At 56.9% G+C, this 23,169-nt stretch overlaps 12 protein-coding genes across 12 annotated transcripts; 5 read left to right on the top strand and 7 right to left on the bottom strand.

Moving 5' to 3' along the window:
• Nucleotides 1–59: 59 nt before the first annotated feature.
• PHYSODRAFT_482009 (hypothetical protein) lies at nt 60–1,136 on the top strand (the record flags this gene model as incomplete). The annotated part of the gene is made up of 2 exons (XM_009520927.1): nt 60–874; nt 947–1,136. The coding sequence occupies 2 exons, from the start codon at nt 60–62 to the stop codon at nt 1,134–1,136; spliced, it is 1,005 nt and encodes a 334-aa protein (XP_009519222.1).
• Nucleotides 1,137–1,423: 287 nt separating this feature from the next.
• PHYSODRAFT_296178 (hypothetical protein) lies at nt 1,424–1,925 on the top strand (the record flags this gene model as incomplete). The annotated part of the gene is made up of 2 exons (XM_009520926.1): nt 1,424–1,498; nt 1,569–1,925. The coding sequence occupies 2 exons, from the start codon at nt 1,424–1,426 to the stop codon at nt 1,923–1,925; spliced, it is 432 nt and encodes a 143-aa protein (XP_009519221.1).
• A 647-nt stretch (nt 1,926–2,572) lies between these two features.
• On the top strand, nt 2,573–3,052 carry PHYSODRAFT_296177 (hypothetical protein; the record flags this gene model as incomplete). The annotated part of the gene is made up of 1 exon (XM_009520925.1): nt 2,573–3,052. One exon carries the CDS (start codon nt 2,573–2,575, stop codon nt 3,050–3,052), a length of 480 nt encoding a protein of 159 aa, XP_009519220.1.
• A 1,290-nt stretch (nt 3,053–4,342) lies between these two features.
• PHYSODRAFT_541541 (hypothetical protein) lies at nt 4,343–7,666 on the bottom strand (the record flags this gene model as incomplete). The annotated part of the gene is made up of 1 exon (XM_009520924.1): nt 4,343–7,666. One exon carries the CDS (start codon nt 7,664–7,666, stop codon nt 5,132–5,134), a length of 2,535 nt encoding a protein of 844 aa, XP_009519219.1. The 3' UTR covers nt 4,343–5,131.
• A 327-nt stretch (nt 7,667–7,993) lies between these two features.
• On the bottom strand, nt 7,994–9,670 carry PHYSODRAFT_479983 (hypothetical protein; the record flags this gene model as incomplete). The annotated part of the gene is made up of 1 exon (XM_009520923.1): nt 7,994–9,670. One exon carries the CDS (start codon nt 9,668–9,670, stop codon nt 7,994–7,996), a length of 1,677 nt encoding a protein of 558 aa, XP_009519218.1.
• A 777-nt stretch (nt 9,671–10,447) lies between these two features.
• On the bottom strand, nt 10,448–11,268 carry PHYSODRAFT_284823 (hypothetical protein). Its single transcript, XM_009520922.1, has one exon. It carries the CDS (start codon nt 11,220–11,222, stop codon nt 10,533–10,535), a length of 690 nt encoding a protein of 229 aa, XP_009519217.1. The 5' UTR covers nt 11,223–11,268; the 3' UTR covers nt 10,448–10,532.
• A 741-nt stretch (nt 11,269–12,009) lies between these two features.
• PHYSODRAFT_349799 (hypothetical protein) lies at nt 12,010–12,902 on the bottom strand (the record flags this gene model as incomplete). The annotated part of the gene is made up of 3 exons (XM_009520921.1): nt 12,471–12,902; nt 12,361–12,390; nt 12,010–12,278 (listed from the first exon to the last, which is right to left on the bottom strand). The coding sequence occupies exons 1-3, from the start codon at nt 12,883–12,885 to the stop codon at nt 12,010–12,012; spliced, it is 714 nt and encodes a 237-aa protein (XP_009519216.1). The 5' UTR covers nt 12,886–12,902.
• A 22-nt stretch (nt 12,903–12,924) lies between these two features.
• Nucleotides 12,925–14,354, bottom strand: PHYSODRAFT_353893 (hypothetical protein). The gene is made up of 6 exons (XM_009520920.1): nt 14,307–14,354; nt 14,174–14,237; nt 13,989–14,100; nt 13,342–13,918; nt 13,141–13,259; nt 12,925–13,072 (listed from the first exon to the last, which is right to left on the bottom strand). Exons 1-6 carry the CDS (start codon nt 14,327–14,329, stop codon nt 13,050–13,052), a joined length of 918 nt encoding a protein of 305 aa, XP_009519215.1. The 5' UTR covers nt 14,330–14,354; the 3' UTR covers nt 12,925–13,049.
• Nucleotides 14,355–15,023: 669 nt separating this feature from the next.
• Nucleotides 15,024–16,807, bottom strand: PHYSODRAFT_311120 (hypothetical protein; the record flags this gene model as incomplete). The annotated part of the gene is made up of 6 exons (XM_009520919.1): nt 15,024–15,161; nt 15,197–15,780; nt 15,851–15,962; nt 16,031–16,085; nt 16,155–16,209; nt 16,306–16,807. The coding sequence occupies 6 exons, from the start codon at nt 16,805–16,807 to the stop codon at nt 15,024–15,026; spliced, it is 1,446 nt and encodes a 481-aa protein (XP_009519214.1).
• Nucleotides 16,808–17,377: 570 nt separating this feature from the next.
• Nucleotides 17,378–19,794, top strand: PHYSODRAFT_481289 (hypothetical protein; the record flags this gene model as incomplete). The annotated part of the gene is made up of 7 exons (XM_009520918.1): nt 17,378–18,304; nt 18,387–18,497; nt 18,578–18,933; nt 19,005–19,206; nt 19,273–19,434; nt 19,501–19,611; nt 19,687–19,794. The coding sequence occupies 7 exons, from the start codon at nt 17,378–17,380 to the stop codon at nt 19,792–19,794; spliced, it is 1,977 nt and encodes a 658-aa protein (XP_009519213.1).
• Nucleotides 19,795–19,855: 61 nt separating this feature from the next.
• PHYSODRAFT_296170 (hypothetical protein) lies at nt 19,856–21,434 on the bottom strand (the record flags this gene model as incomplete). The annotated part of the gene is made up of 4 exons (XM_009520917.1): nt 19,856–19,984; nt 20,058–20,604; nt 20,655–20,828; nt 20,926–21,434. The coding sequence occupies 4 exons, from the start codon at nt 21,432–21,434 to the stop codon at nt 19,856–19,858; spliced, it is 1,359 nt and encodes a 452-aa protein (XP_009519212.1).
• A 206-nt stretch (nt 21,435–21,640) lies between these two features.
• PHYSODRAFT_349797 (hypothetical protein) lies at nt 21,641–23,078 on the top strand (the record flags this gene model as incomplete). Its single annotated transcript, XM_009520916.1, has 1 exon — nt 21,641–23,078. Exon 1 carries the CDS (start codon nt 21,660–21,662, stop codon nt 23,076–23,078), a length of 1,419 nt encoding a protein of 472 aa, XP_009519211.1. The 5' UTR covers nt 21,641–21,659.
• Nucleotides 23,079–23,169: the final 91 nt, after the last annotated feature.

The following is a 23,169-nucleotide window of genomic DNA, read 5'->3' as shown; positions in this document are numbered from 1 at the left end:
TTGGTGGTAATGCCACCGAATTGTGCGTGGTGCACACAATAGATCTTGAAGCGACAGCAATGTGCGGCGCGAATGACGCGGTGTGTCTGCATGGAGACTGCGTCGTGGAAGCAGAGGATGGAGCCGCGTATGAGCGTTGTCGGTGCTACGCAATGTACGACGGCGTACAGTGCAGCTTCAGGAGGGAGCTGCTGTACTGGGAGCTGCCGCTGGCAATCGCGATGATGCTCGTCTTGCTGGGCGTCGGAGCGTTCGTGACTGGCAGGGCAATCGAGTGGCTGCGATTTCCACAGGCCAAGCAGGACACCTTTGCATTCCCGAGAAGGTGGGAGAATTTGACGGGGAAGTCATTCGGGGCTCGTTTACTGCGAGGCAAGTGGAGTGGGCCGACTCGCAAGGGGCTGCCGACCAAACCGGCTAGGCACCACATCATTGAGAATATCTTCGTTGTCATTGCAACATTCATGGAGCTCGTACAGTGGGTGCAACTGACAGCACTGTCGTTTTTGCCTGTGGTGCCCTGGCCCAAATCAAGTCGAGGCGTCGCTGAAATACTGCGGCTTTCGCTACTGTACCCTCTGTGGAGCCATCTTGAACCAAGTGAGTTCCCGAGATTTATGCTGTACCTGTCGCTTGGGTTTGTGCCTGGAGTTTTGCTGTTTTCGTTCATCCTCGGCGCGAAGAGATTTCCGTTATTCAAGCCGCAGCCGAAGAATTCACCTGCTGAAGGCCTCTGCACTCTGGTGCTGCGACTGTACTGTGAATGGCTCGCGTTACCGATGATGATCGGGCTGCTACTTCCACTGGAGTGTGGTATCATCGGATACCGCAAAACGGAAGGGTCTGGCATGACGCTGCCTACATTGGATAGCTCGTGTTTCACTTTTCTACAGGGCGGCTTCGTCGCCGCCGGCAGCTTCATGCTGTTAGTGTTCTGCATCACAAGTTCTGTCATCGCGATTCAGCTGAACTGTGAGGCGTCTCCACCTGAACCAACGCTTTGGACGCACGTACGCTATACTCGCGTTGCACAAGTGTTAAAAGCACCCTTGGCCATGGTACTATCTGAGTCTTGTCAAAATTTCTTTCGTCGATTGGGGCCGGCACGTCTGACTATCGTGTGCTTCATTCCGTAGAGTGTTATAGGATCCGTCAACGCCAACGCACTGCTACTTACTGCGAGCTGCATCTCGACCTCGTAAGTTATCCTGGATGATTGAGTGCGAGTGTGGGTGATGCTTCACTAATCTAAAGCGTGTACAGACTAACGCTTGGCATTATGAACGCGAAGATGAGGCCCTGTATGCTTTCATTGGTGGGAAGTCATGTGTGGGCAAGCCATGGCGCAAGTGAAAATAATCTCATTTTATTTTTTTGCTACAATGTTGAGCAGGTCAATGGGCTTCGTATGGCTGGTGCCATAATGGCGCTCTGGACCAGCTTAGTAGCACTAGCTGTCTCTGTCAATGATGATCCCGGTGCAAGCATCATGTATGAGGTAAGGCTATCAATATTGGTCGCCACACACGAGATAAATCGACCCACCTCTCTGTGTACATGTTGTGCAGGTTTGGTCGCTGGGCGCTATCGCAATTTCGGCAATCTCACTACCCGGTTTGATTCTCTATCATACTGAAGACTTTTGGCACCGTCTCGCCTCCGCTGCGAAGGAGGCCGGGTCTTCGTTACTTGCTCGGGCCACAAAAGACGCCAAAGGCCCCACAAGTGGCAAAGTAGCTGATAGTACCCCTCTCGTTGCTGCTCCTGCCAAGACACCGACAACGAAAGTGGCAGCGATTGGCTTCCGCGCTGGCCTCCCCAAAATCGCGCCTGGTAGGCGATCCAGCGCAGCGGAGAAGCTGCGCAGCCGATCCAAACGCGGGAAGTTATTAGCTGGCACAGCAGAGAAACCAGAGGTCAAGTGATGCAGGTGCTCATCACGAGAACTGCGTTCCCTGGATTTACTAAGTTTGGCGACACACATTTCTACGCCAGCATGCGGCAACGTGGCAGATACATCGACTGCCTACAGCTCGGTGGGGCCACGGCAATGCTCATACACGCCTCGGTCGACTACCGTCGAGACTCTGGCGCTAGGATAATAATGATGCCTGCGGTGTCGTGAAGAGGAACCATAAACGACCGCCGCGCACGCGCATGCCGACGATCGATGGACGCACAAGCAGGTGGCGATCTCTTCGATCGGAGCGGCGCCATTTGGCAGAGGACGCGGCGCCATGGCCGCGCTCAGCGACTCGCAGCTGGAGGCGAGCAGTAGCGTTGCACCTGCTGGGGCACTTTCGCGCCGCTGATTACGGGCCGCGGCCGACCTGGAACATGTCTCGGCCTCGGGAAGTCGGACTTCGCGTCCTACGCGGGTTCGCGTCCTACATGCCCACGAGTCTGCGGCGCTGGCGGTGGCGGCGCTTAGTGTGGGTGGTTGCTCAGCGGCAGCTCGCCCCGCTTGCCGTGTTGCCGCCGGTGTGTATCCATGCTGGCTGGCCGAGGTACGTGGCAGCTCGCCACCCCATCTCATGCTAGCCAGCCGTGTCCTTAGCGTCGAGATTTTGGAATGGGTAAATCGGAGTGCGGAAGCAGACAGCAACAGCGTCCCAAGGCCTCGGCGTCACAGTGCGAGCGAGGAAGACCCGCGCCGAGAGAACATAACACGTCTATCAAACTGCACGCCGAAGTTACAGCATGCAGCAAGTTGGCGCCGACAACTATGCTGGCGATGCTTGAAACCGCAACAGGACGCTCGGGCACTTCAATCCAGTTGTCGCCGCGCCATTGGGCGGGGCCTGGAAGGGGCAAGGACACGCTCGCGCTCGGAGCGCCCATCGACGGGGCCGGAGCCACGGAGCCCGGCAAGCCCCGAAGCGGGGGCGACCAGACCCCGCGGCCCGAAATGCCGGACATCTCCGCCGCCGCTGCGCGAAATGCAGACAGCGATTGTGGGACAGAGAATTCAGCGACCACCAGGCCGTCATCACGCTCGCAGCAGATCGGGCTTCGCAATTTCGCAAATGCGTATTACGCGGAACCAGGCTAGGCTGCACTCGCAGGGCCATTTGCTGGTCAAAATCAAACAAGCTAAAGTTCAAGATCTAGGCAATGGGCTGGGGCTGGTTGCAGCGAGCACTAACGGGTGTGAAACCTAGCAAGAAGCTCCTCGCGCTGCTCAGTCTTCCGGCGGCAGTAATGTCGACTGAATATCGCTAGTGGCGCTGAAGCCAGCGGCGATGCTGGCTTCAAAAAACACGATATACACCTGCAGCGGCAGCGGTGCTACTGCTGCAAATACAGCTAAGGCCACACGTGTAAGTCCATCTAGGCAGCGCTGGCGCTGATGGCGTCCTGCGTAGAGCTGTCGAAGAGCTAGCTCGCCAGACACTTGGATAACTCGGCGGTGAATCCTCTTTTGCACTCGGATCAACATTTTTCGACTCGGATTTAAAATTCGAGTCGGCATACTGAAACCACATGACGACGCTAAATCGGGGTGAAACCCCCGTTTTGCATGTCAAGTTAGTGACCGTATATGCGACACGTCCTGGGAACAGAAGGTGAAACTCGAGGCGAGGGCCTCGAACCCCCGCCGCCGCCTGCCGCCAGACCTCATTTCACGATTACGGCGGGACCGAGCAGCTACTCGTGGGAGCGCGTCGTTGCAATGCCGAGTGTGGACACCAAGCCGAGCGAGGAGATGTACGGCACGACCATCGACGTGGCCAAGGGCGTCAAGCACCGCGCGGGCTCGCGCTCCAACTCGCCCACGAGCAGCGGCGATGAGCAGTCGGACACGATGAAGCTCGCGCCCAAGTCGTCGTCGCCCCTGGCCTCGTCCTCGGGCTCCTTCTCCAAGCAGCCCAAGATGAAGCAGCAGCAGGAGAGCGTGCTGGAGCGCTACCAGAAGGCCACGTGTACCAAGATGTACGACGTGGAGGAGCTCATCGACTACTACTGGCACCGGCGACTGGCCGCCGTGCCCGCCGTGATCGTGAGCTACCTGCCCTTCATCATCACGCCCAACCAGATCACGATCTTCGGGCTCTTCCTCGGCTGGGCCTCGGCGCTGTGCCTCTACGACTCGGAGTTCCACTACCCGCTGGCCTGGGAGCCCTCGAACTCGCTGCTGGCGGCCGCGCTCTTTATGTTCACGTGGATCGTCTCGGACTGCACGGACGGACAGGTCGCGCGCCTCTGCAAGCGCGGCACGCGCACGGGCCGCATCCTGGACGGCGTCGTGGACGGCCTCGTCATCGCCCCCAACTTCTGGATCATGGGCACCGTCATGCAGCACCATTACGGCGGCAGCGTCATGTACTTCCACCTGGGCTTCTGGGCCGGCATGTCGCTCTGGCTGCACGCCATCATCTACGACAAGATCAAGAACGTGTACATGGAGAACGCCCTCCCGCAGTCCGAGTGCGACGGTGAAACCGTCGCCAGCGTGCGCGCCGAGTACCGTGCCGCGCGCAAGCAGTCGGCCTGCGCGCTGGACACTATCCTGCTGGGCATCTACTCGGTTTACCTGACCGTGCAGGCCTCCTTCACGTCGGACGCTGCGTCGCAGGCCGAGCTCGACCGCCAGGCTCTGCTGGCATCATGCACCAGCGAGTACCACGAGGCGTACCGCCAGAAGTTCGGCGGCCTCGTGCGCGTGGCCTCGTTCCTGGGCATCAGCGCGCACATCACGGCTGTGTACCTGGCGTACTTCCTGGCCATCTTCGACTGGGACGTCATCTTCTACATGCAGTTCTACCCGCTCGTGCTGCTCAACATCGTGCTCATCGGCGTCCTCATCCAGTACCAGCGCACCGGTATGGCCACGTTCACGCCCAAGGACGCCGCTTTCTAAGCGTTCTACGTACGGTACGATAGTGCCGAGCGTTTTTGGCTGGCCATTTATGATCAGAGCAGAGCCCCCTGCGGAGGATCCACTATAGGAGTCAAGCTAGCGAGTAGCGATGTAGATATCGATCCTAGCACACTGCAAGCCCCCAAACATGTATGCTTACACTTATCACTGAGACCGAGTTCGCTCCGAGGTATAGTTAGTTCATTTGGAAGAAGTACATTCATCAAAGGCGGTCTACGACTAAGTTCTTGCTTCGGCCGCAAGCACGCATCACCGCTTACCCATACTGAAGAGCACCGGGAAGTTCATCCTGCTCGGGATGGCGATCGAGAAGAACAGCAGGAAGACAAGCCCCAGCGCCTGCACGAAGTACAGCAGACTCTGGTCGAACGGGAACGCCTGCTCGAAGTAACCCAGCAGAGCGAACAGCGCCGGAGAAGCGGCGCTGGCGATGAAGTGGGCCACGTACCGAACACGTTGCGCTGCGCGATGCACAGCTAGCCGCCGATCGACGGCAATGGAGTTGTCCAGCAGCTGCATGATACCGTGCGAGGCCACACCAGCCACAAGCTGCTTCACGATAAGCACACCAACCACCATGAACCACGAGAAGGGCAGTTCGTCCACCTTGAACAGATCGATGAGCGGGAAGCAGCCTAGAATGGGGACTTGGAGCAGCAGACCAACGCGCAGCGTGGCCAGAGGCGTCATCACGTTCCGCGAAGAAGAGCAGATAGCAGCCGACATGATCTGACCCACGAGAACAGCAAGGGACAGCGAGGCAAACGTTCCAGCCACCGTGAGAGTGATAGACGACACCGTAGATCTCGCCGATGGCGGCTCAGCGTGAACGCTACCGCCAAGAGTGATCGGGTTCTGCTTGAAAAACCACAGCGGCAGCATCTCGTCGAAGCTGAGCTGCACCATTGACCAGAAGAAGAAGACGAGCAGCACCAGACACGCCAGCGGCTCACGCGTGATCGCCAGCTCAGGCATCGGCGTGTCTGCCACTTTGGGGGAAGGCCGAGTCGGCTTTACAGGCTTCTTCTCGAGCGGCTGGTACGTCCCAGAGTTGGCAGCACTGCTACGGGCCACAGCCTCCGTCTTTGGCGACGGGGTAGATTGCGAGTGAACCACCACGGACACTACAGGTTCTTGGTCCTCTAGGTCCTCGACACCCTGCAGTCCATACTCCGAGCAGTCAAAAAAGGCCTCTTCGTCACTACCTTCATCGCTCATGGTCGAACGGATGCTGCTGGCGCGTGAACGGCTGACAGCTGTGTGCCGCGAGCGCGGGGTGGCTACAATTTCGAGTGTGCGCTCCAAAGATGCAGTTGTTCGCTTGAGCAGGTCGTCCAGTGAGCGCTCTTGAGCACTCTTGCCGATCTCAACGCCGTTGCGTCCGCCATAACGCTGAGGCAGACTGTCAACGCCGATAAGTGCAATCAAATCTTGCGTGGCCGTCTCCTTCGCCAGGAACGACACCTTGTCCGCTGTGCGCTTAGCGAGATGAGGGCGAATACTTGTCATAACTTGTGAGAACCACACAGGGGAATTCAGGACTGCTAGAGCATGTAGACGCTCAGGCAGCTCGCGCTGCAGCGTTTTCACTACAGCACAGACACTGTCCACTGCACGAGCGTCGGCATCACGGAGCGAGAGGCCGTCCAGGTCAACCACATACACGATCTTCTGGGTCGGCGTGCGCAGCAGCGTCTCCTGTGCGAAGGCCAAGAAGAAGCGGTAGTGGTTACGAAGGTCCGCAGTCGTGAAGCCAGCAGCGTTGAGCTTGTCCATCTTGACACGCCCCACGAAATCCCATACGACCAGGTGTCCATCTGAAGTGTAGCCGTGGAAGTAGTGGGGCAGAATGCCGCGAATCAGTCGGAAGTGAGGCTGCGGAGTCGCCAACAGCTTGATCGTCGCCAACTTTGCCGGCGAGTTCATCGCCTTCTTGATGCCCAAGCTCACGGCAGTTCGACTAAAGGTTTCCTCGAACGCCGACTTGACGTGGGCCACAGTGGTGGCCATGGGGCTTCCGCTTTCACTGCTGCTCGTGCTGCTCGTGTTCAAACTCGTGGACGACCGTGGCGACGACTGCGTGTCAATCTGGATCTGCGGCATGAAGTTCAAAAAGTCGTCGTCCTCTTCGGCGAGCTGCGTGTACGACGTTCGGCTCCGCAGATGCAGAGCCACCAGCATCACCATGACGGCGATCCACGCGAGGATCGACACGAAGCAGAACGGGTAGAAGTACAGCGACGAGTCTCTCACGACCGGGTCCTCGTTGGCGCTCCGCGGTAGTTTGACGCCGAGCGTGATGAACGCGAACGTGCAGATAGCTCCGATGCCCACTCCCAGCGTCCTGGTCACGAGCGCCAGCTTGGTCTGTCGGTTGCCGCAGATGTTGTCGATCTCAATGAGCGCCACGGGCACCACGCCGCTGCTGAGTCCCGTCGCGAAGCGCACGAGGGACATGGCCACCAAGCTCTTGCACAGCAGCAGACTGAAGAAGCCCGCGCCAGTCACGGCCAGTCCCCACAGAATCACGCCCTTGCTGCTCTTCAGCGAGCGCGCCAAGTTGATCCAGAAGCCGCAGCTCAGCGCGTGGCCCAAGAAGCCCGAGCCGGACACGATGGCTGTGTAGAAGCCCAGGCGGTGGAAAGACGTCTCCGGGTAGAAATGCAGCGTCAGCATGGGCCCCAGCACCAGCACCACGGTCTGTGCGATGTACTCGATCATGGCGCAGGCCATGAGGAACAGCATGCGGGCGTTGACGCCTCCGCAGCAGCCGAAACACGCCATGGCCGTCGACTTCTTCGATTTCTGCGTCGATCTGGGGGGCTACAGCGCTTGAGATGGCACCAATCGGTGGCACTGATGAAGCTCCTTCGGGACGGGTTGGAGCACGCGAGAATTTCCTAGCGGGAGGGCACGCAGACGACCGCGGAGGGGAGGCGGGAGGGCGCCGCTTGCTGTCCAAGTGAGCGCGAAGTGGTCAGCAGGTCTTATCAACTGGGAGAGGTCGTGGTGTCATCTGATTGGATGAAAAGGTTTTGTGTTCGGTTCAACTCGATGTTGAAGCCAAAATGATACAAACGCACTACAAGCTGCAGCAGCCCCTGCCTAAGCCTAATAGACCTTTAGAATGGAGCGCACGGGTGCGCGGCACATCGGACAGGCCTTGGACGTGTGCATGATGGTCTTGAGGCAGCCCGCACAGCCGGCCTGGTGGCCGCACGGCGTGCAAATGGCGTTCCTGCGCGCCACGTCGCAGATGCCGCACAGGTCAGGCTGCGAGTCGCCGGACTGGGGCTGCTGAGCTTGAGAAGGCTGCGATCGCTCTTCTTGCTCTTCGTTCACTTCATCGTCGTCATCATCGTTGTTGTTTCCTTCGTCTTGTGGTTCCTGGTTCGAGCTCTCCTGCGGCTGCGATGCTTGTGACCCGTCGTCGGTCACTAAGAGGACGCCCGTCGCAAACTCGGGCCCCGCAGTGTCAAGCACGCTGCCGCTGACGATGCTGACACTGGAGTTCGTCTGCTGGCCGTCAATATACGGTGATTGTGCAGCCAACGGCACCTCGACGTACTTCACTGGGTGCTGGGGCGTGGAATGGACTCGGTTGGGCTCGCGGCTGTCGACGACCCTGGACATATCAGGCCGTCGCACGGGCGTAGGTCGCCTTTGGAAGTTAGGCGGCAGCTCACTGACGGAATCCTCGTTGCCGGGCTCTGGAGCTCGTGCCGGTGCTTGCGATGGATCCGGTGCTGGTTGACGTGGGGCGTCCTGGACTCCGTCTGCCTGGCGCTGCTCGAATGTGGCCCGGAGACGCTGATAGAGAGGGTCGTTGGCTTCTTCTTGCTGCTGCTCCTGCTCCCTCAAGATCGAAGAGCGGAGGTTCTCCACCAGCTCGTGCGGCCAGTAGTACAGCTCGCCATTCTGCGTCTCGAACAGCGACGTCCTGTACAGTGACGATCGGCTCTCGCGCGAGTAGAAGTTGGAGCTCTGCAGCACGCGGCGCCACTGGGCGAGGTTGTTCAAGCTGTCGGCAGCGAAGACAAAGTGGAGGGTCTGGACGTCGTCCAGACTCATCGTCTTCCGGCATATCGGCGAGCGGGTGAACTTCTGTCTCTTTACGCGGTGGCACATGACGGGTTTGTCGAAGACGAACGCGTTGTCACGCTGGAGCCACGAGTAGCTGTCCGTGGACGGAAAACGTGCCATCCGAGCAGCCTCGTCCACGAGCATAACCATATCCGGGCGTAGATCTCCCGGGCGACGGAAGATGCAGAGCTCCGTGGACGTGCGCTGCTTGTTGCAGGCAAGCACGACAGCCCAGCGCTTTTTCCAGCGGAACTTCCCGCGCAGATACAGCCAGCCAGCGTGCACCTTCATGTGCTCGAGGAGAACTGCGCCAACCACTTTGCGACCGTTCTGGCGGGCGATGTCGAGAGGGGTGAAGCCCTTGCGATTGACAGCAAAGGCATCGGCCCCTGCCTCCAGCAGCGTCTCAGTTGTCAGCGAGTCTCGGTTCGTCATCGCGGCATAGTGCAGCGCCGTGTTCTTCAGCCTGGTATCATCAACGTCGTTCACATCCGCTCCCGCAGCGATGAGCTTGGCCACCACCGGCTCGCCGCATCTGCAATTAGCGGCCTCCATGAGCGGCGTGGTGCCTTTGCGATGGTGCTTGAAGTTGACGAGGTTGCGCGCCACGGCATCGGACTCCTCGATCTGCTCTTGGACTTTGACTTCGTCGCCAGCCCTGGAAAGCTTCCAGAGCAAGAGGAAGTCGTTGCGGGGAATGGGCATTGAAGATGGATGCGCAAGATGATGATGAGAACTGATGGCTGTCAAGCGAATTTGAAACTGAGGACCGGCGGCGCATGTGTGTTTGTGGTGATGGAGACGCTGTGAGACGAAGTGCTCGTGCAATGTTGGACGCTGGAGACAGCCATTTCGAGCGGATACATTTTGTGACAAGCAACTTCAACTTGGATACTAATTTTGAGCAAATGTATCCGTTTGGGAACACCCAGCACTGCTGGCTTGCATTGAAGCGCATCACACCACAGGAACATGCTGTGCGATCGCGCTCGCGAGTACGGCATCAGGAATTTCCTGAGGAAACCACACGTGGCGGGAGACCTGCCGCAAACGGTTCGCGATCGAGTCGCTGCTATCGACAGTAGCCTGCAACCAGCGGCCACCAACCTGCTTCGGGGCTTGACAATTCGTACGATCTCCATCTACCGGCACGCACGATACGATATGCAGTGTTCGTCGCGTTCTGACCGAAGCGGGGGGGGCATGAGCTGCTTCACGTTGTACGCAGTTTACAATCTTGTTGTAATAGCTTAACACTTCGAAAACAAGTAGTAGACTCGAATTAGCATGTCGAGTCCCGTTAGATGTGCATTGCTTTCCACCTTGCGTTGACACAGGCCGGGGTTAGTTCATTGCATACCAGCTTGATATGACCGCCTTCAATGTTTGCATTGACATCGCACAACAATGTTCTGCTGTACATTAGTGCCCACGCAAGCAAAAACTTACAGGCAACGTTGAAACGAAACACACAGATCATTTAGTTGTGACGAAATCACATTCATTTATAACATGCTCTCGACTTGTGAAACTAACTGCTTCAAGCTACACTTGTACTCGTAACTAATTAGTTTCCACCGCGAAGGCGAAGCACCAGGTGGAGAGTCGACTCCTTCTGGATGTTGTAGTCGCTCAGCGTGCGGCCGTCCTCGAGCTGCTTGCCGGCGAAGATCAGACGCTGCTGGTCAGGCGGGATGCCCTCCTTGTCCTGGATCTTTTGCTTGACGTTGTCGATCGAGTCCGACGGCTCCACGTCCAGCGTGATCGTCTTGCCAGTCAGGGTCTTCACGAAGATCTGCATGCCACCACGCAGACGCAGCACCAGGTGGAGAGTCGACTCCTTCTGGATGTTGTAGTCGCTCAGCGTGCGGCCGTCCTCGAGCTGCTTGCCGGCGAAGATCAGACGCTGCTGGTCAGGCGGGATGCCCTCCTTGTCCTGGATCTTTTGCTTGACGTTGTCGATCGAGTCCGACGGCTCCACGTCCAGCGTGATCGTCTTGCCAGTCAGGGTCTTCACGAAGATCTGCATGCCACCACGCAGACGCAGCACCAGGTGGAGAGTCGACTCCTTCTGGATGTTGTAGTCGCTCAGCGTGCGGCCGTCCTCGAGCTGCTTGCCGGCGAAGATCAGACGCTGCTGGTCAGGCGGGATGCCCTCCTTGTCCTGGATCTTTTGCTTGACGTTGTCGATCGAGTCCGACGGCTCCACGTCCAGCGTGATCGTCTTGCCAGTCAGGGTCTTCACGAAGATCTGCATCTTCTTGGGGTGTGTCTTGTGTTGGGGTCTTGGTTGTTGAGCTCAGGAAGCAAATTGCAGAATGAGGAAAGGCACCAGCCTCGAGGTAAAGTCAACCCAGCGCCGCCGTCTGCGACGTGTGCGCGCGTCGTTTCCCGTCCAAAAATAGTCTCGAAACTTCCCTTCCCGTTCCAGACCCCCAACGGCATACAAAACGACTGTTGCGGATTTCGCAGAAAAGATTTCTGATCCTGGTGGCCTACACTCTCGATGCGACAAAGGGCGCAATCAATCCCGGACAACACCATCCGAGGCTGACGTCGACATGTTGCACGGAGCTGCTGTGCTTGCTTGTGCGAGTGAATGCATCCGTCGGCACCGCCGCGGGAAGATAATGTCTCCCAAACAGAGCCACGGCGACTCCATCCATCAACGTAGCGCTGGCGAGCGCTGCTGCTGCTCATGGCGAATTTGGGCCAGCCTCTGCAGGGCATGTCCTACTTTTTGGCGAGCGGGCGCGGCCCCGCTTGCAGCATGACCTTCTTGGTGCTCTCGTCTCTTCAGCTGGTATGAAGTGCAGCTGGAGGAAGCTTGAGCACCTGCATGCTCACACATGTTGTGGCAGCTGGTTTCAGCTTCACCTTTAGCCCTGTTGAAGCCTCCGTCGCGAAAGAGGCAAGATCAAAGCGGTCCTGGCACGTGGCGCCGATAGATAGTGCAAGGTTCGCTTCAAAATGGCAAACATGCAAAAAACACAGCGGCATTTCTGCTCATGTATTCACTTCGTCACATCACACAGCAGAGGCTTTTACAGGTCGGGCAGGTCGTCCATCTGAGGCTGGCTGGGCGTCACGGTCTTGGTGGTGAAGTACACGAATCCTTGCAGCGTGGCGACCAGCAGGTTGTATAGCACGATAAACTTGGTCCAGCCGGCGTACTCGTACGTCTGCGCGCACAATACAGCAAAGAACAGAATTGTTGCTGCGCGGCCAATGTAGTTGCCCAGGAAGGGCAGGTACATCTCCACGCTCACGCCGTTCACCACGGACTTGAGGTCGTACAGAATGATCGCTGCACCTACAAGTCACGACGCAAATGCCAACAAACAGCCATTAGTCCACATCGCAGCTCGAAATGATCTCGACTGCAGAGCACGTACCGAATGCCATGGTGTACAAGCCCAGTGAGACTGCAACACCGTATCGCAAGCACACAAACCACACGATTAGAGTCTTCACAGCATCACAACGCCCGCACTAGAAGCCTTACCGGCTGCATATGTGAAGTGGATGAGCATGCCGAAGCCCTGGATGATGGTGAAGGCGGCGGCGAGCGTGTACATGCCGCTGAAGACAATGTCCACCGTGATGCCCTGGTCGCCATCATTCTCTTCGCCCTGGCCTCCGCCCCATCCGGCGCCAGCGCCGCCGCCGTAGCCCTGAGGCTGGTACTGGGGCACTGCGTACGGATGCACGTTCGGCGCTGCATACGGCAGCTTCTGCTGCTGTTGCTGCGGACGGATCCCCTGGCCTCTCGGTGCCTCCTCCTTCTCCTCTTCGGCGCCGGCGTCCATCGGCGGATTGCGCATCATGCGGTTGGCGCCGGCACTTCCTGGCCGCGGAGGCGCGACGTCCTCCTGCGGGTCCACGAGCGGCTGCTTCAGCTCTTCGTCCGGGAGGTCCATGGCGTCTGGTTAGGCGCTAGTGAACGGGGATCCTTCTTTGACAAGTGATTGCGACTTTTCTTCTTGACGTTTTAAGTGCAAATTAGCCTAATACGTAGTAATTAGTGCTAAATCCTACGACGACGACTTCAACATGTCTTTCTGGACAATTAGCCAGCGCTTCCTCACTTGGACGATGAATCGATGCCTATGGAGATTTGTGACCGTTAGTTCAGCCTGCATGATCCCATCCAAGTCAGACTACACACGGCTTACCGTTGAGCTGCTCAAGTGCGAGCATGAGGGACTGCGTTCCGAGGCGACCGTGGCCTTGAGCCTTGACGGCAACGTAGAGCTGGTTGGCAAGGGCGAGCCCAGGCAGCGACAGGTTCATCCTGGTTGAACAAAACAATAAAGGTCAGCATGCGTTTCGCATCAACCGACCGGTCGAACCGAGTAACAAGACCGTGTCCTCACCGCTCGGCCTCCTTCAGTGCAATGCCCATATCCTTGACAAAGTGCTCCACGAAGAAGCCAGGGTCGAAGTTGCGCTTAGCAATTCGAGGTCCGAGGTTACTGATGGACCAGGAGCCTGCGGCGCCCGCACTCACAGCACGGATAGCCTCCTCCACGTCGAGGCCGCTCTTCCGCGCGTACAGAAGGCCTTCGACAACGCCGATCATGTTGGTGGCGATGAGGATCTGGTTCACCATCTTGGTGTGCTGACCGGCGCCCGCGCCGCCCATGTGGCGAATGTTCTTGCCCATGATTTCGAACAATGGCATTGTCGACTCCACGGTGTTGGCATCTCCACCGACCATGATCGAGAGCGTTCCCTCACGGGCGCCGACGTCGCCGCCCGACACGGGGGCATCCAGACTCGAGACACCCTTCTGCTTGGCAGCCTCGTAGATCTCCTTGGCCAGCGAGGGTTCGCTGGTGGTCATGTCGACAATGACACCACCCGACTTGATGGAGGACAGCACACCCCACTCGGGGTCCAGGAACACCTTGCGCACGTCGCTCGGGTAGCCCACGATGCCGAACACGATGTCTGCAACGACAACCTCCAGGGTCAGCACCGAGCTATTGAAACGTGAGTACCAGTAGCCATGGTAACTCACCGGAAACTTTGGCCACCTCAGCAGGGGAGCTGGCGACCTGCGCGCCCTGCTCCTTGAGACCCTCGCACTTGGACAGCGTGCGGTTGTACACCGTCACCTCATAGCCGTGCTTCTACTCCGCCGCAACAGCCAACCCAAGTCAGCCGACCGATCCCTTCCTCTTCGCGAGTGCATGCTCAACGTACCAGGATGTGGCCGACCATGCTGGCACCCATGACGCCCGTTCCAATCCATCCAACTCTGCATATCCAATACATCGAGAGCGTTTAACAGCCCGCCCCTTCTAGCATGTCAAGTACGCAACGAGCACAGTCGTACTTCGGCTTCACAGCGACTACCATCGTCTTCTTCTTCGTTGAGATCTTCCGGCGCGAGCGCTTAATGAAAAGTGGGGATTGAAAAGCATGTCATTCCTGCTTGGTCCGTCATTGGCCGAAATGCCATCGTAGCCTGTTGAACAACGGAGCGGCCCACGTCACTTCAACGAGTGCAGTCTCCTCTACGCAAAGCTTGGCAAGTGGCTTGCTGATGTGTGGATCGAGGACGTGGAGCTTTGCGGTTGGCCTACATCCCAACATTGAGAGCGGAAAAGGTGCTGGCAAGCTCCAGTCGCGAGTGATGACTTGGCCAACGTGCATTGAAGTCAAGCAAAATGGCGCATCGTGTCGGATTGCGATTTATAGTGACCAGTCAATTTGATACGGAGACAAAGTGCAAACGACATCTCTTGCTGGTAAGAAGTGAAGCCGTGCGGGCGGCGGTACTATCTCGTGCTTCCGGGCAGCACAGGACCAGTCGCTTGCTCTTTGGTCGAATGGCAGGATGATGCGGACAGATTTCTACACCACCTCCACGTCGTTGGCTTTCTCCGGATAAATACCTGCAGCAGCGCATCGAACGTTAGCAATTCCAATTCACAACTTTGGTAGTGTTCAACACCTGATTCGCACCATTTAACTGTTCCAATGCAAGCATCAGTGCTTGCGTTCCCGAACGGCCGTGTCCTTGAGCCTGCACCAACGCAACGATTCGTTATCAGTTGGTCAATTCAGACAGAATGATGTTGCACGTAAAGCCCAATGTACCTTTACAGCAATGTACAATTGATGCGCCAGCGAAAGCCCAGGGAGTGATAGGTTCATCCTGCCATAGCACGTCATTTAAAACGGTATACTTCAGTCATGAGTAGCAACTACAGTGAAACACACGACATACCTCTCCGCTTCCTTCAAAGCGATGCCCATGTCCTTGAGGAAATGATCCACGAAGAAACCAGGATCAAAATCACGCTTGACGATGCGAGGTCCCATGTTGCTGATCGACCACGAACCAGCCGCGCCAGCACTCACGGCTCGAATAGCTTCATCCATGTCGAGGCCACTTTTCTTCGCGTATAGAAGACCTTCTACGACGCCAATCATGTTCGTGGCAATCAGGATCTGGTTCATCATTTTCGTGTGCTGCCCTGCACCAGCGGGTCCCATGTGGCGAACGGTCTTGCCCATAACGCTCAGAAATGGCATCGTTACGTAAACCGAATCCATATCACCGCCAACCATGATAGACAGCGTTGCGTCACGAGCGCCAACGTCGCCTCCAGATACTGGAGCATCCAGCGTCGACACACCTTTATCTTTGGCGATGTCATAGATCTTCTTGGCCAACGCAGGCTCGCTAGTCGTCATATCGACGATGATACCGCCAGCTTTCATTCGAGAAAGCAAGCCCGAGTCCGGATCAAGCACCACCGATTTCACGTCGCTTGGGTAGCCAACCATGATGAACACGATGTCTGTCGATCGAGCAGAACATCAGGCGGTTAGTTGATAGCAAAATGATAACGCGCTGACAAGGTTGCTTACCAGAATTCTGGGCTACTTCAGCAGGGGAACCAGCCACCCTCGCTCCCTTTTCCCGTAACCCCTCGCATTTTGAGAGCGTTCGGTTATACACAGTGACTTCGTAGCCGTGGTTCTTTAGAATAAAACAAGATGAGCACACAATAAAACATTCTGCTGCTAGCAATGCAGTTTAGGACGTACCATCAAATGCCCACACATACTAGCACCCATGATTCCTGTTCCAATCCAGCCAACACTGTCCGAACGAGCAATCACGTAAGTAAATGCATCACTAGGTTAAGAAAACAAAATCGTACACGCGTACCGAATTTTGACTCGGGAAGGCGTAATGAGGTCGAGCGTCTGGGCTTGAAACAGCGCTACAACATCACAATCACCACCCGTCAGTAATTAAACCACATCAAAGCCCACGCTGTCTGCGCAGGGCACATTTTGTCAATCGGGCAGCATCGTACGGTTCGTCTTCAAGGTCGGGTCCTCCAGATCCGGATGCACGGGTGTAGCGATCTGCTGTTCTACAGGTGGAACCGTCGCGGCAGGAGGAGACGCAACAACGTGCTCTTCCTTCGCTCGGCTCGGAGGGTTTGGCACGACCAGCTCGTCGTCGATCACAACGCGGCTTTCCGAATACGACTTGAACAGGTGCTCGCTCAGACGATGGTTGTGTTTGTTAATCTGTGCCACAACACGGACCACATACTTGCTCCTGCCCTGTCCCTCCGGATCATTCGGTTTGCGCTCCGAAATGCAAGCTCGAATCATCGCGGGGCATCCCATGTAGCGATAGTGCTGCCTCGGTCGCTTTCCCTTTCCGCGAGGCTTCGTCTTGACTCCGTGCGTGCACAGGTAGAGCTTCTTCACAAACCCGACGCTCTCGTCAATGGGTTCCTTCAGGCTGTTCCTCTTGGCAGCCCGAGAGTTGACTGCTTTAGCGGAGTCCGACGTCCGCAGTCGCATCGGCTGGTGCGTGGCCTCGCAGTACTCCTCCATGGCCTGGTGGAACTCCTCCCACGAGTCGAAGCACTGCTCCATGCCCACGCACTGCACAAGCGCCTGCTCCTCCTCAGCCATAGGCAGCAGGCGGTTTGGGTCCTCTTGGGTCTCCTCTTCCTCGTGCTCCTCGTGCAGCTCTGCGTCGGCCTCGCGCTTGCCCAGAATCGTGAAGGCCGCCGGTGACTGCTGCTGCAGCGTCATGGCCTCGCTCACGCTCGCTTGGGCCTCTGCAATGGCGCTCGCATCGGTGTCAGGTGCGATCGCGTTCAAGCTTTCAGTATCGTCCTTCGAGGGCGTCGAGAAGTCCGCGCTGCCGTCGGCGCGGCGGCGCTCCTTGCTCGACTCCATCGGCTCGAAAAATGGGGGCAAATTTGAGTTGTCGCAAATTTAGGCGCGGGAGTCACAAATCAACCTACAAGACCAAATCTTGTAGGTTAGCTCAAGCCGTTTTTAGGTTGCAACCTGTAAGTTCTCACTGCTCGCTGCTGATTGGCGAAAAAATGTTTTTGCGCTTCCAGAGGCAACAAAACCGACATGGCTGACGGGAACTACAGCCTGCGCAGCCGTCGATCCCGGCGCTCGGCGTCGACGTCTTCGGAGGACTCGGAGGACTTGGAGCCATTTCCGAGACGCAGCACTCGACACTACGGCGACTATACGCCAGAGCCCGTGCAGCGTACGCTGGAGCTGCGCTCTGGAGACCTGGAGGACGACGACGAAGAAGATGAGGACAGCGACTTTGAGGAGCTGGACGACTACCGCGGCACAGTGTACCGCAGCACGACGTACCGTCCTCCGCAGGTAGACGCAGGAGATGTGAACGAACCTGAGAGCGTCCACGAAGAGGAGGAAGAGGAGGACGTAGACGAGCACGAGCACGAGACGTCGGGGCCTGACGTGCGACGCTCCGAGCTCAAGCGACGAGCGGCGGGGGCTGCCGCTTACTTCAAGCAGCCGCAGAACGCTGGTGGACTGTGGCAGAAGATTACAAGCTCCAAGGTCGTGAAGACGACGCTCAAGCTGCTACGGCGACTGTGGCGCTTCGTGCTGCGCAACTCGTTCATGGCGGTGAATGTGCTGTGGCTGCTCGCGCCGCTCTGCTGCTTCGTGATTGCAATTACAGTCCCGCAGTACTTGACGACGGCGATCCAGTATGTGGACGTGCTGTCGTCCAAGGTGATTGGGGTTCGAGGAACTGCGGATGCTGGCTTGGAGAAGGGAGCGATGCGGTCACTCGTGCAGGAGATCGTTGACGTGAAGCTCGTGGGGATGAACGAAGAGATTGGAGTGTTGCGGCAGACTGTACAGACTCAGGAGCGTGAGATCGAGGCACTGAAACTCCTTCATGACACGTTGCGTCATTCCCATGATGAAGCTCAGCAAAAGTTCAGCCTAGCAGAATCTGACAGTGCTATCACCGTCCACATTGAGAAAGTTGTTGCCAAGCACACGGATGAACTGGTCAGTGCTTGCTATGTTGCTGATTTATGATGGTGGTGGACACTTACGCTTACGGTTGTGCATGTTCCGTAACGTTCGTTAGTGGGAGAAATTCATGGACACCACTGCGCGCCTACAGCAAGATGTTCGCATCGCAACGAAGCAACAGTCGGTGCTCTCATCGGTAGTGAAAGAGCAGGAAGAAAAGATGGACGTACGTTTGATTCATGTATTTCCCTGCACTGACGTTGGGTCATCAACTGACCATTTCTTGTTGCTCTGCACTTTGGATAGTCCGTGGAAAACATCGTGAAGAAGACAGTTGAAGCGACCGCAGATGCTGCCGATGATCATGCACGTGAGCGTGACATGCAGAGAGAATTCATCGCCTGGCGTGACTCATTTGAGCGCGATCTGAAGTCCGAGATGAAGAGTAAAGTACAGGACATCGAGGACCGGATGTCCAAGGTGCTGCAGGAAGAGAAGCAGGCACTTTCGTCGAGTGCAGACGCTCTCCGCGGTCTGGATGCCACTGATCCAGGGATCCTCCGCGTGATTGAGGTAGCGGTCCAGGCTGTTGAGATCAAGAAAACGGGGCGAGTAGACCACGCCGCTCTTGCCAATGGTGCCTCTGTTATTCACTCGGAACGGTACGTCATCCTTATGCCGGAGCGCACCCGGGCGGATACTGATTGCTTGTTTTCACACGTTTCATTTACAGTGACCTACTCTACCAGGAGAGCTCGTCACCGGTGCAGCTCTTGACTCAGCTTTTTGGACTGTACAACGTTGGGGATGATGGTAGATTTACGTCTCCTTCATTCCGCCACGCTCCAGCTCCATTCCTGGGACAGTTGTTGTCATCGGGCGAAATTCCTTGGTGGCTATCACGCCATAACGGCCGTCCAGAAACTGCCCTATCGGTATGTGATGGCATTGCTGCCCTAAATCCCTTCCTCGATTCTCATTTTTGCGCTTACTTTGTGTAGGAAACAATGGAAATGGGTAGTTGCTGGGGCATTTCGGGTTCATCGGGTCGTCTATCGGTGAAGTTTGCTCAACAAATTGTTGCAGACGCCATCACCATCGATCACATCCCGGCCCAAATCGCCTCTGACTTTTCCTCTGCTCCGAACGAGTTCCGCGTTCTGGTACGTGGATCTTAATGCAAGTTATCCTTATCGTCGATATGCCACTAATCCTCACTTGCCTTGTAGGGTATATCGGGCCATCCGCTGCGTGAGACTGTTGAATTTGTTCCCTTTGGAAACTTTTCATACGCCAGCAACGGACCTGCCAGCCAGACCTTCAAGCTGACGTCGCCTCTGGTGCGTACTCTTGAAAGTCTTGTGTATGTGTACCTTATAGATCGTGGCTAACGGTGACACGTTATGCGCAAGCAGAGTCAGCGTTCAGCAATCGATGGCATCACCCTAGAGGTGCTGTCAAACCATGGCAACCCCGAGTATACGTGCCTGTATCGCTTTCGGGTGCATGGTCAACCTGCTTGACTTAAGCAACGAAGTACAGATAAGATACTCAGCACCAGCATCTGAATCAACGCAATTTATTCTATGAAATCGTGGCGTATTTGGATGCTGCACGCAACAGCGTCTGCTTTTCCCCCATTCGGATGTGCAGGCACGATCGAAGCCACGGTGCCATTTGCTGCTCGTTTCCACGCAGGAACACGTCGTCCTCCTACCGAGAACACATCAGGGCGACGGTTAAATGCCAAAGCGAATCGACCCAGCAACCAAAGATGCCGGCTTACCTCGAATGATGACGTGTGTTGCTTTAGTCGAGATGCCAGCACCTTGCCAACTTCAGACCGAACTTTGTGCGTCAACGACGAAGGAAGCCTCAGCGAACTGGTCGCAGCTTCCGGAGACCCCTGCGACGCTGCTTGTCTAAAGATCTCGTTCAGCTCTTCAGGTGTAGCGAGCATAACTTCCAACCAGTGCTTAGCGTTTTGGGCAAGGCTCCCATCGTTCTGAAATCTCAGGCTGTTGAGAGCTGGCATGGCTGACTGACTTCCAGTCGCCGAGAAAAGCAAGTCGCGCTTTTGGGCGAAAGCCGGGTCTGCTTCATTTGGTTGTTGCAGTGCTGCAGGCATCGGAAGATTGACGACATCGTACGGATTGTTTGGCATCGTAAATCCGTAGTTGCGGAGCAAGCGGAGGTTTCCGTGGCTGCCGTAGTTGATGAAGAGCTGTTCACCAGGTTCATATGATCTCGTAGTATGAATCGTGAAACCCTTCTGCATATCAAAGTCCTGAACGCATTCATCACTATCCAACGCATGACGGCAATTGTCAGAACTGGATACCGATACTAAACAGCACGCACACAATCAAATCGAAGACCATACCCGTTACCAGCGTGGTTGAACCAGTCGAAGAAAGGAATGAGCGCAAATGGCTGATTCTGGCCAGAAGTAGCGCGCGACATCAAGATCGAGATGGCCCAGAAGAACGCTTCTGCGTTCACAAACTGGTTGTTGGCCCCAAACAAGTGCTTGTAAACTTGGGAGTAAAACCGCGCTCTGCAATGACAACACCAGCCACATACTCATAGCATCTCAGCACCCTGGTCACCAGTGGTGGTGACTCACCACCCAACAGCTTCATCATCCTACGTACCCATGCTGCATCGCTCGCCGCGCCTCCTCGCAGCCTTGCAGCTCTTCAAACTGCTTGTCATCCCAGTACAGCGGCAGATCCACGTATCGAGGCAAGGCGTTGACGTACAACTCGTCCAGAGGCGGAGTGTTCATGCTCGCCATGGCCATCAGTGACGTCTCAGGGTTCTCCGAGTGGGGGAAGTTCACCAGCATATGCACCCCAAGCACCAGCGCGCTTGGCACAAAGGACGATCCCTCTCTCAGTACTCTGCTGGACGCCAGTAGCTGGTTCAATTGGTTTAGGAAGCCCGGGGCCTTTTGCTGCGCAGTCTCCAGCGCATGCTCGGCCGAGAACGGATACCACACGTCTTCGCCGGCCTGGAACACCAGCGTGTCCTTCGGGATGTGCTCGCGCGCCACGACCCCCACGCCCATGCCGGGTATCGAGCGAGCCTCGATGGCGCTGGAGACGACACCGCCGCGGGTGCGGCGCACAGCGTCCGCGACGCGCTTGAGAGCCACCTCCATCGTCGAAATGTACGGGATAGATCTGCTTGTAGCACGTCACAGATAATGATGTGGTTCACTCCAATTACATAAATTCTGGTCGGCTTAAACTGTCCGATACGCAATCAAAACAACGCATAGCGAGACACTTGTCCGGACAGTGGGTCTAGTGTTTTGATGCGCATTTTCGTTGGTGGCCATAATTCAATCGACGTTCTCGGATTGGTACATTCACAGCGCGTGACCATGGCGGAGCAGGCGACGGCGGAGCAGGTCAAGTCCATGGAGGAGCTGGTGTCGTTCCTGTCGCACCCGCGGCCGGAGCTGCGCAAGTCGGCGTCCAGTCTGCTCATCAACATGACGGCGTCGGACCAAGGCATGTTCCAGCTGCTGCAGCTCAAGAAGTTTGACGTGGTGCAGGCGCTTTGCCGCGTCGTGAGCGACATGCGCCCCATTGCGGAGGACGCCATCAAGGCGCTCATCAACCTCACGGCCGCCAACCCGGGCGCCTGCGAGCGCGCGCTCAAGTACGACCTGCTGAACCGCGTCATGACCCAAGTGGAGGACGAGGAGTGGCGCCTGACCGACTACTCCATGATGCTGCTGGCCAATGTGACCACGACGCCCGAGGGCGCCAAGGCGCTTCTCGGCTACGACGAGAAATCCACGCACGGTACGATCGCGGTGCGTGAGAGGAAGATCCGCAAGCTCACCAACTCGTTCCTGGAAGGCGAGCCCGAGCCCGATGGAGTGGACAGCTCCTCAGGCGAACCCAAGTGGGACGACGAGTACCAGTACGTGGCGAACATTCTGGCCAACATCAGCCAGCTGGAGCAGGGCCGCGACTTTCTGCTCAAGATGCGTCAGAGCACGTCGCTGGCCGGTGCGCTTCTGCCGCAGCTCAAGTCGCCCAACGTCGTGCGTCGACGAGGTGTCACTGCTGCGCTCAAGAACCTGTGCTTCGACACGGACAACCACTTCTACCTGTATGACCAGCTGGACGTTCCTACGCACATGATGGTCTTGCTGGCTGGACCTGAGGAGCTGGATGAGGATGACAAGATTGGCATGAACCCGGTCGTGTACAGCCAGGGCGACAAGAAGAAGCGCGAGCACGACCGACTGGTGCGCCTTGCGGCTGTGGACTGCTTGCTGCTGCTGTGCACGACCCGCAATGGCCGTAAGGAGCTGCGTCGCAAGAAGGTGTACCCGATCATTCGTAACGCGCACTTGGAGGAGCCCGACGAGGAAATCGGCGACCAGATCTACAAGCTTGTGGATTTCCTGATCCGTGACGAAGATGGCGAGGAGCCCGACTGGAATGAAATCCGTGCCAAGTCGTTCGCTCCCGACCAGGAGACCAAAACGGGTGAAGACGGAGAGGTGGTGCATCCGCCGGCTCCTGCCGCTCCGGTTAAAGCGATCGAGGCCAAGAAGGAGCCTGAGCCCGAGACGAAGGCGGAGGCCAAGGTCGAGGCGAAGGTTGAATCAAAGCCAAAGGAGGTCGAGAGAAAGCCTGTCACGGCGTCTTCCTTCCTTCCCCACAGTGGCGAGGACGAGGAAGTGTCTGCTGACATTGCTGATGAACTCGCGAACGAGATCTCCGCTCTGGACGTCAGCAGTGACGAAGAGGACGAGGAGGAAGATGCTCTTGGCGTGGACTAAACCGAGGGACAACATTGTAGTCTCGGGATGCATTCGAATGTCATAGATCACTTTACTCATGTACTGTACCATGTCTACGTTCTCATAAAGC

The sequence above is a fragment of the Phytophthora sojae genome (assembly GCF_000149755.1).
Source record: "Phytophthora sojae unplaced genomic scaffold PHYSOscaffold_2, whole genome shotgun sequence".
In the NCBI taxonomy this organism is placed as follows: Eukaryota; Oomycota; class Peronosporomycetes; order Peronosporales; family Peronosporaceae; genus Phytophthora; species Phytophthora sojae.
Note: the sequence above shows the minus strand (reverse complement) of the source record. Positions and strands in the feature narration are given on the sequence as shown.

Bases quoted from the DNA above. Each gene is read 5' to 3' on its own strand.
- PHYSODRAFT_353893 (XM_009520920.1), bottom strand. From the start codon at position 14,329: ATGGTAGTCGCTGTGAAGCCGAA. The intron at 13,260-13,341 runs GTGAGGACACGG...TTGTTCAACCAG, and splicing joins GCACTGAAGGAGGCCGAGCG to GATGAACCTGTCGCTGCCTG. The intron at 13,073-13,140 runs GTAAGCCGTGTG...AAATCTCCATAG, and splicing joins CGCACTTGAGCAGCTCAACG to GCATCGATTCATCGTCCAAG.
- PHYSODRAFT_284823 (XM_009520922.1), bottom strand. From the start codon at position 11,222: ATGCAGATCTTCGTGAAGACCCTGACTGGCAAGACGATCACGCTGGAC.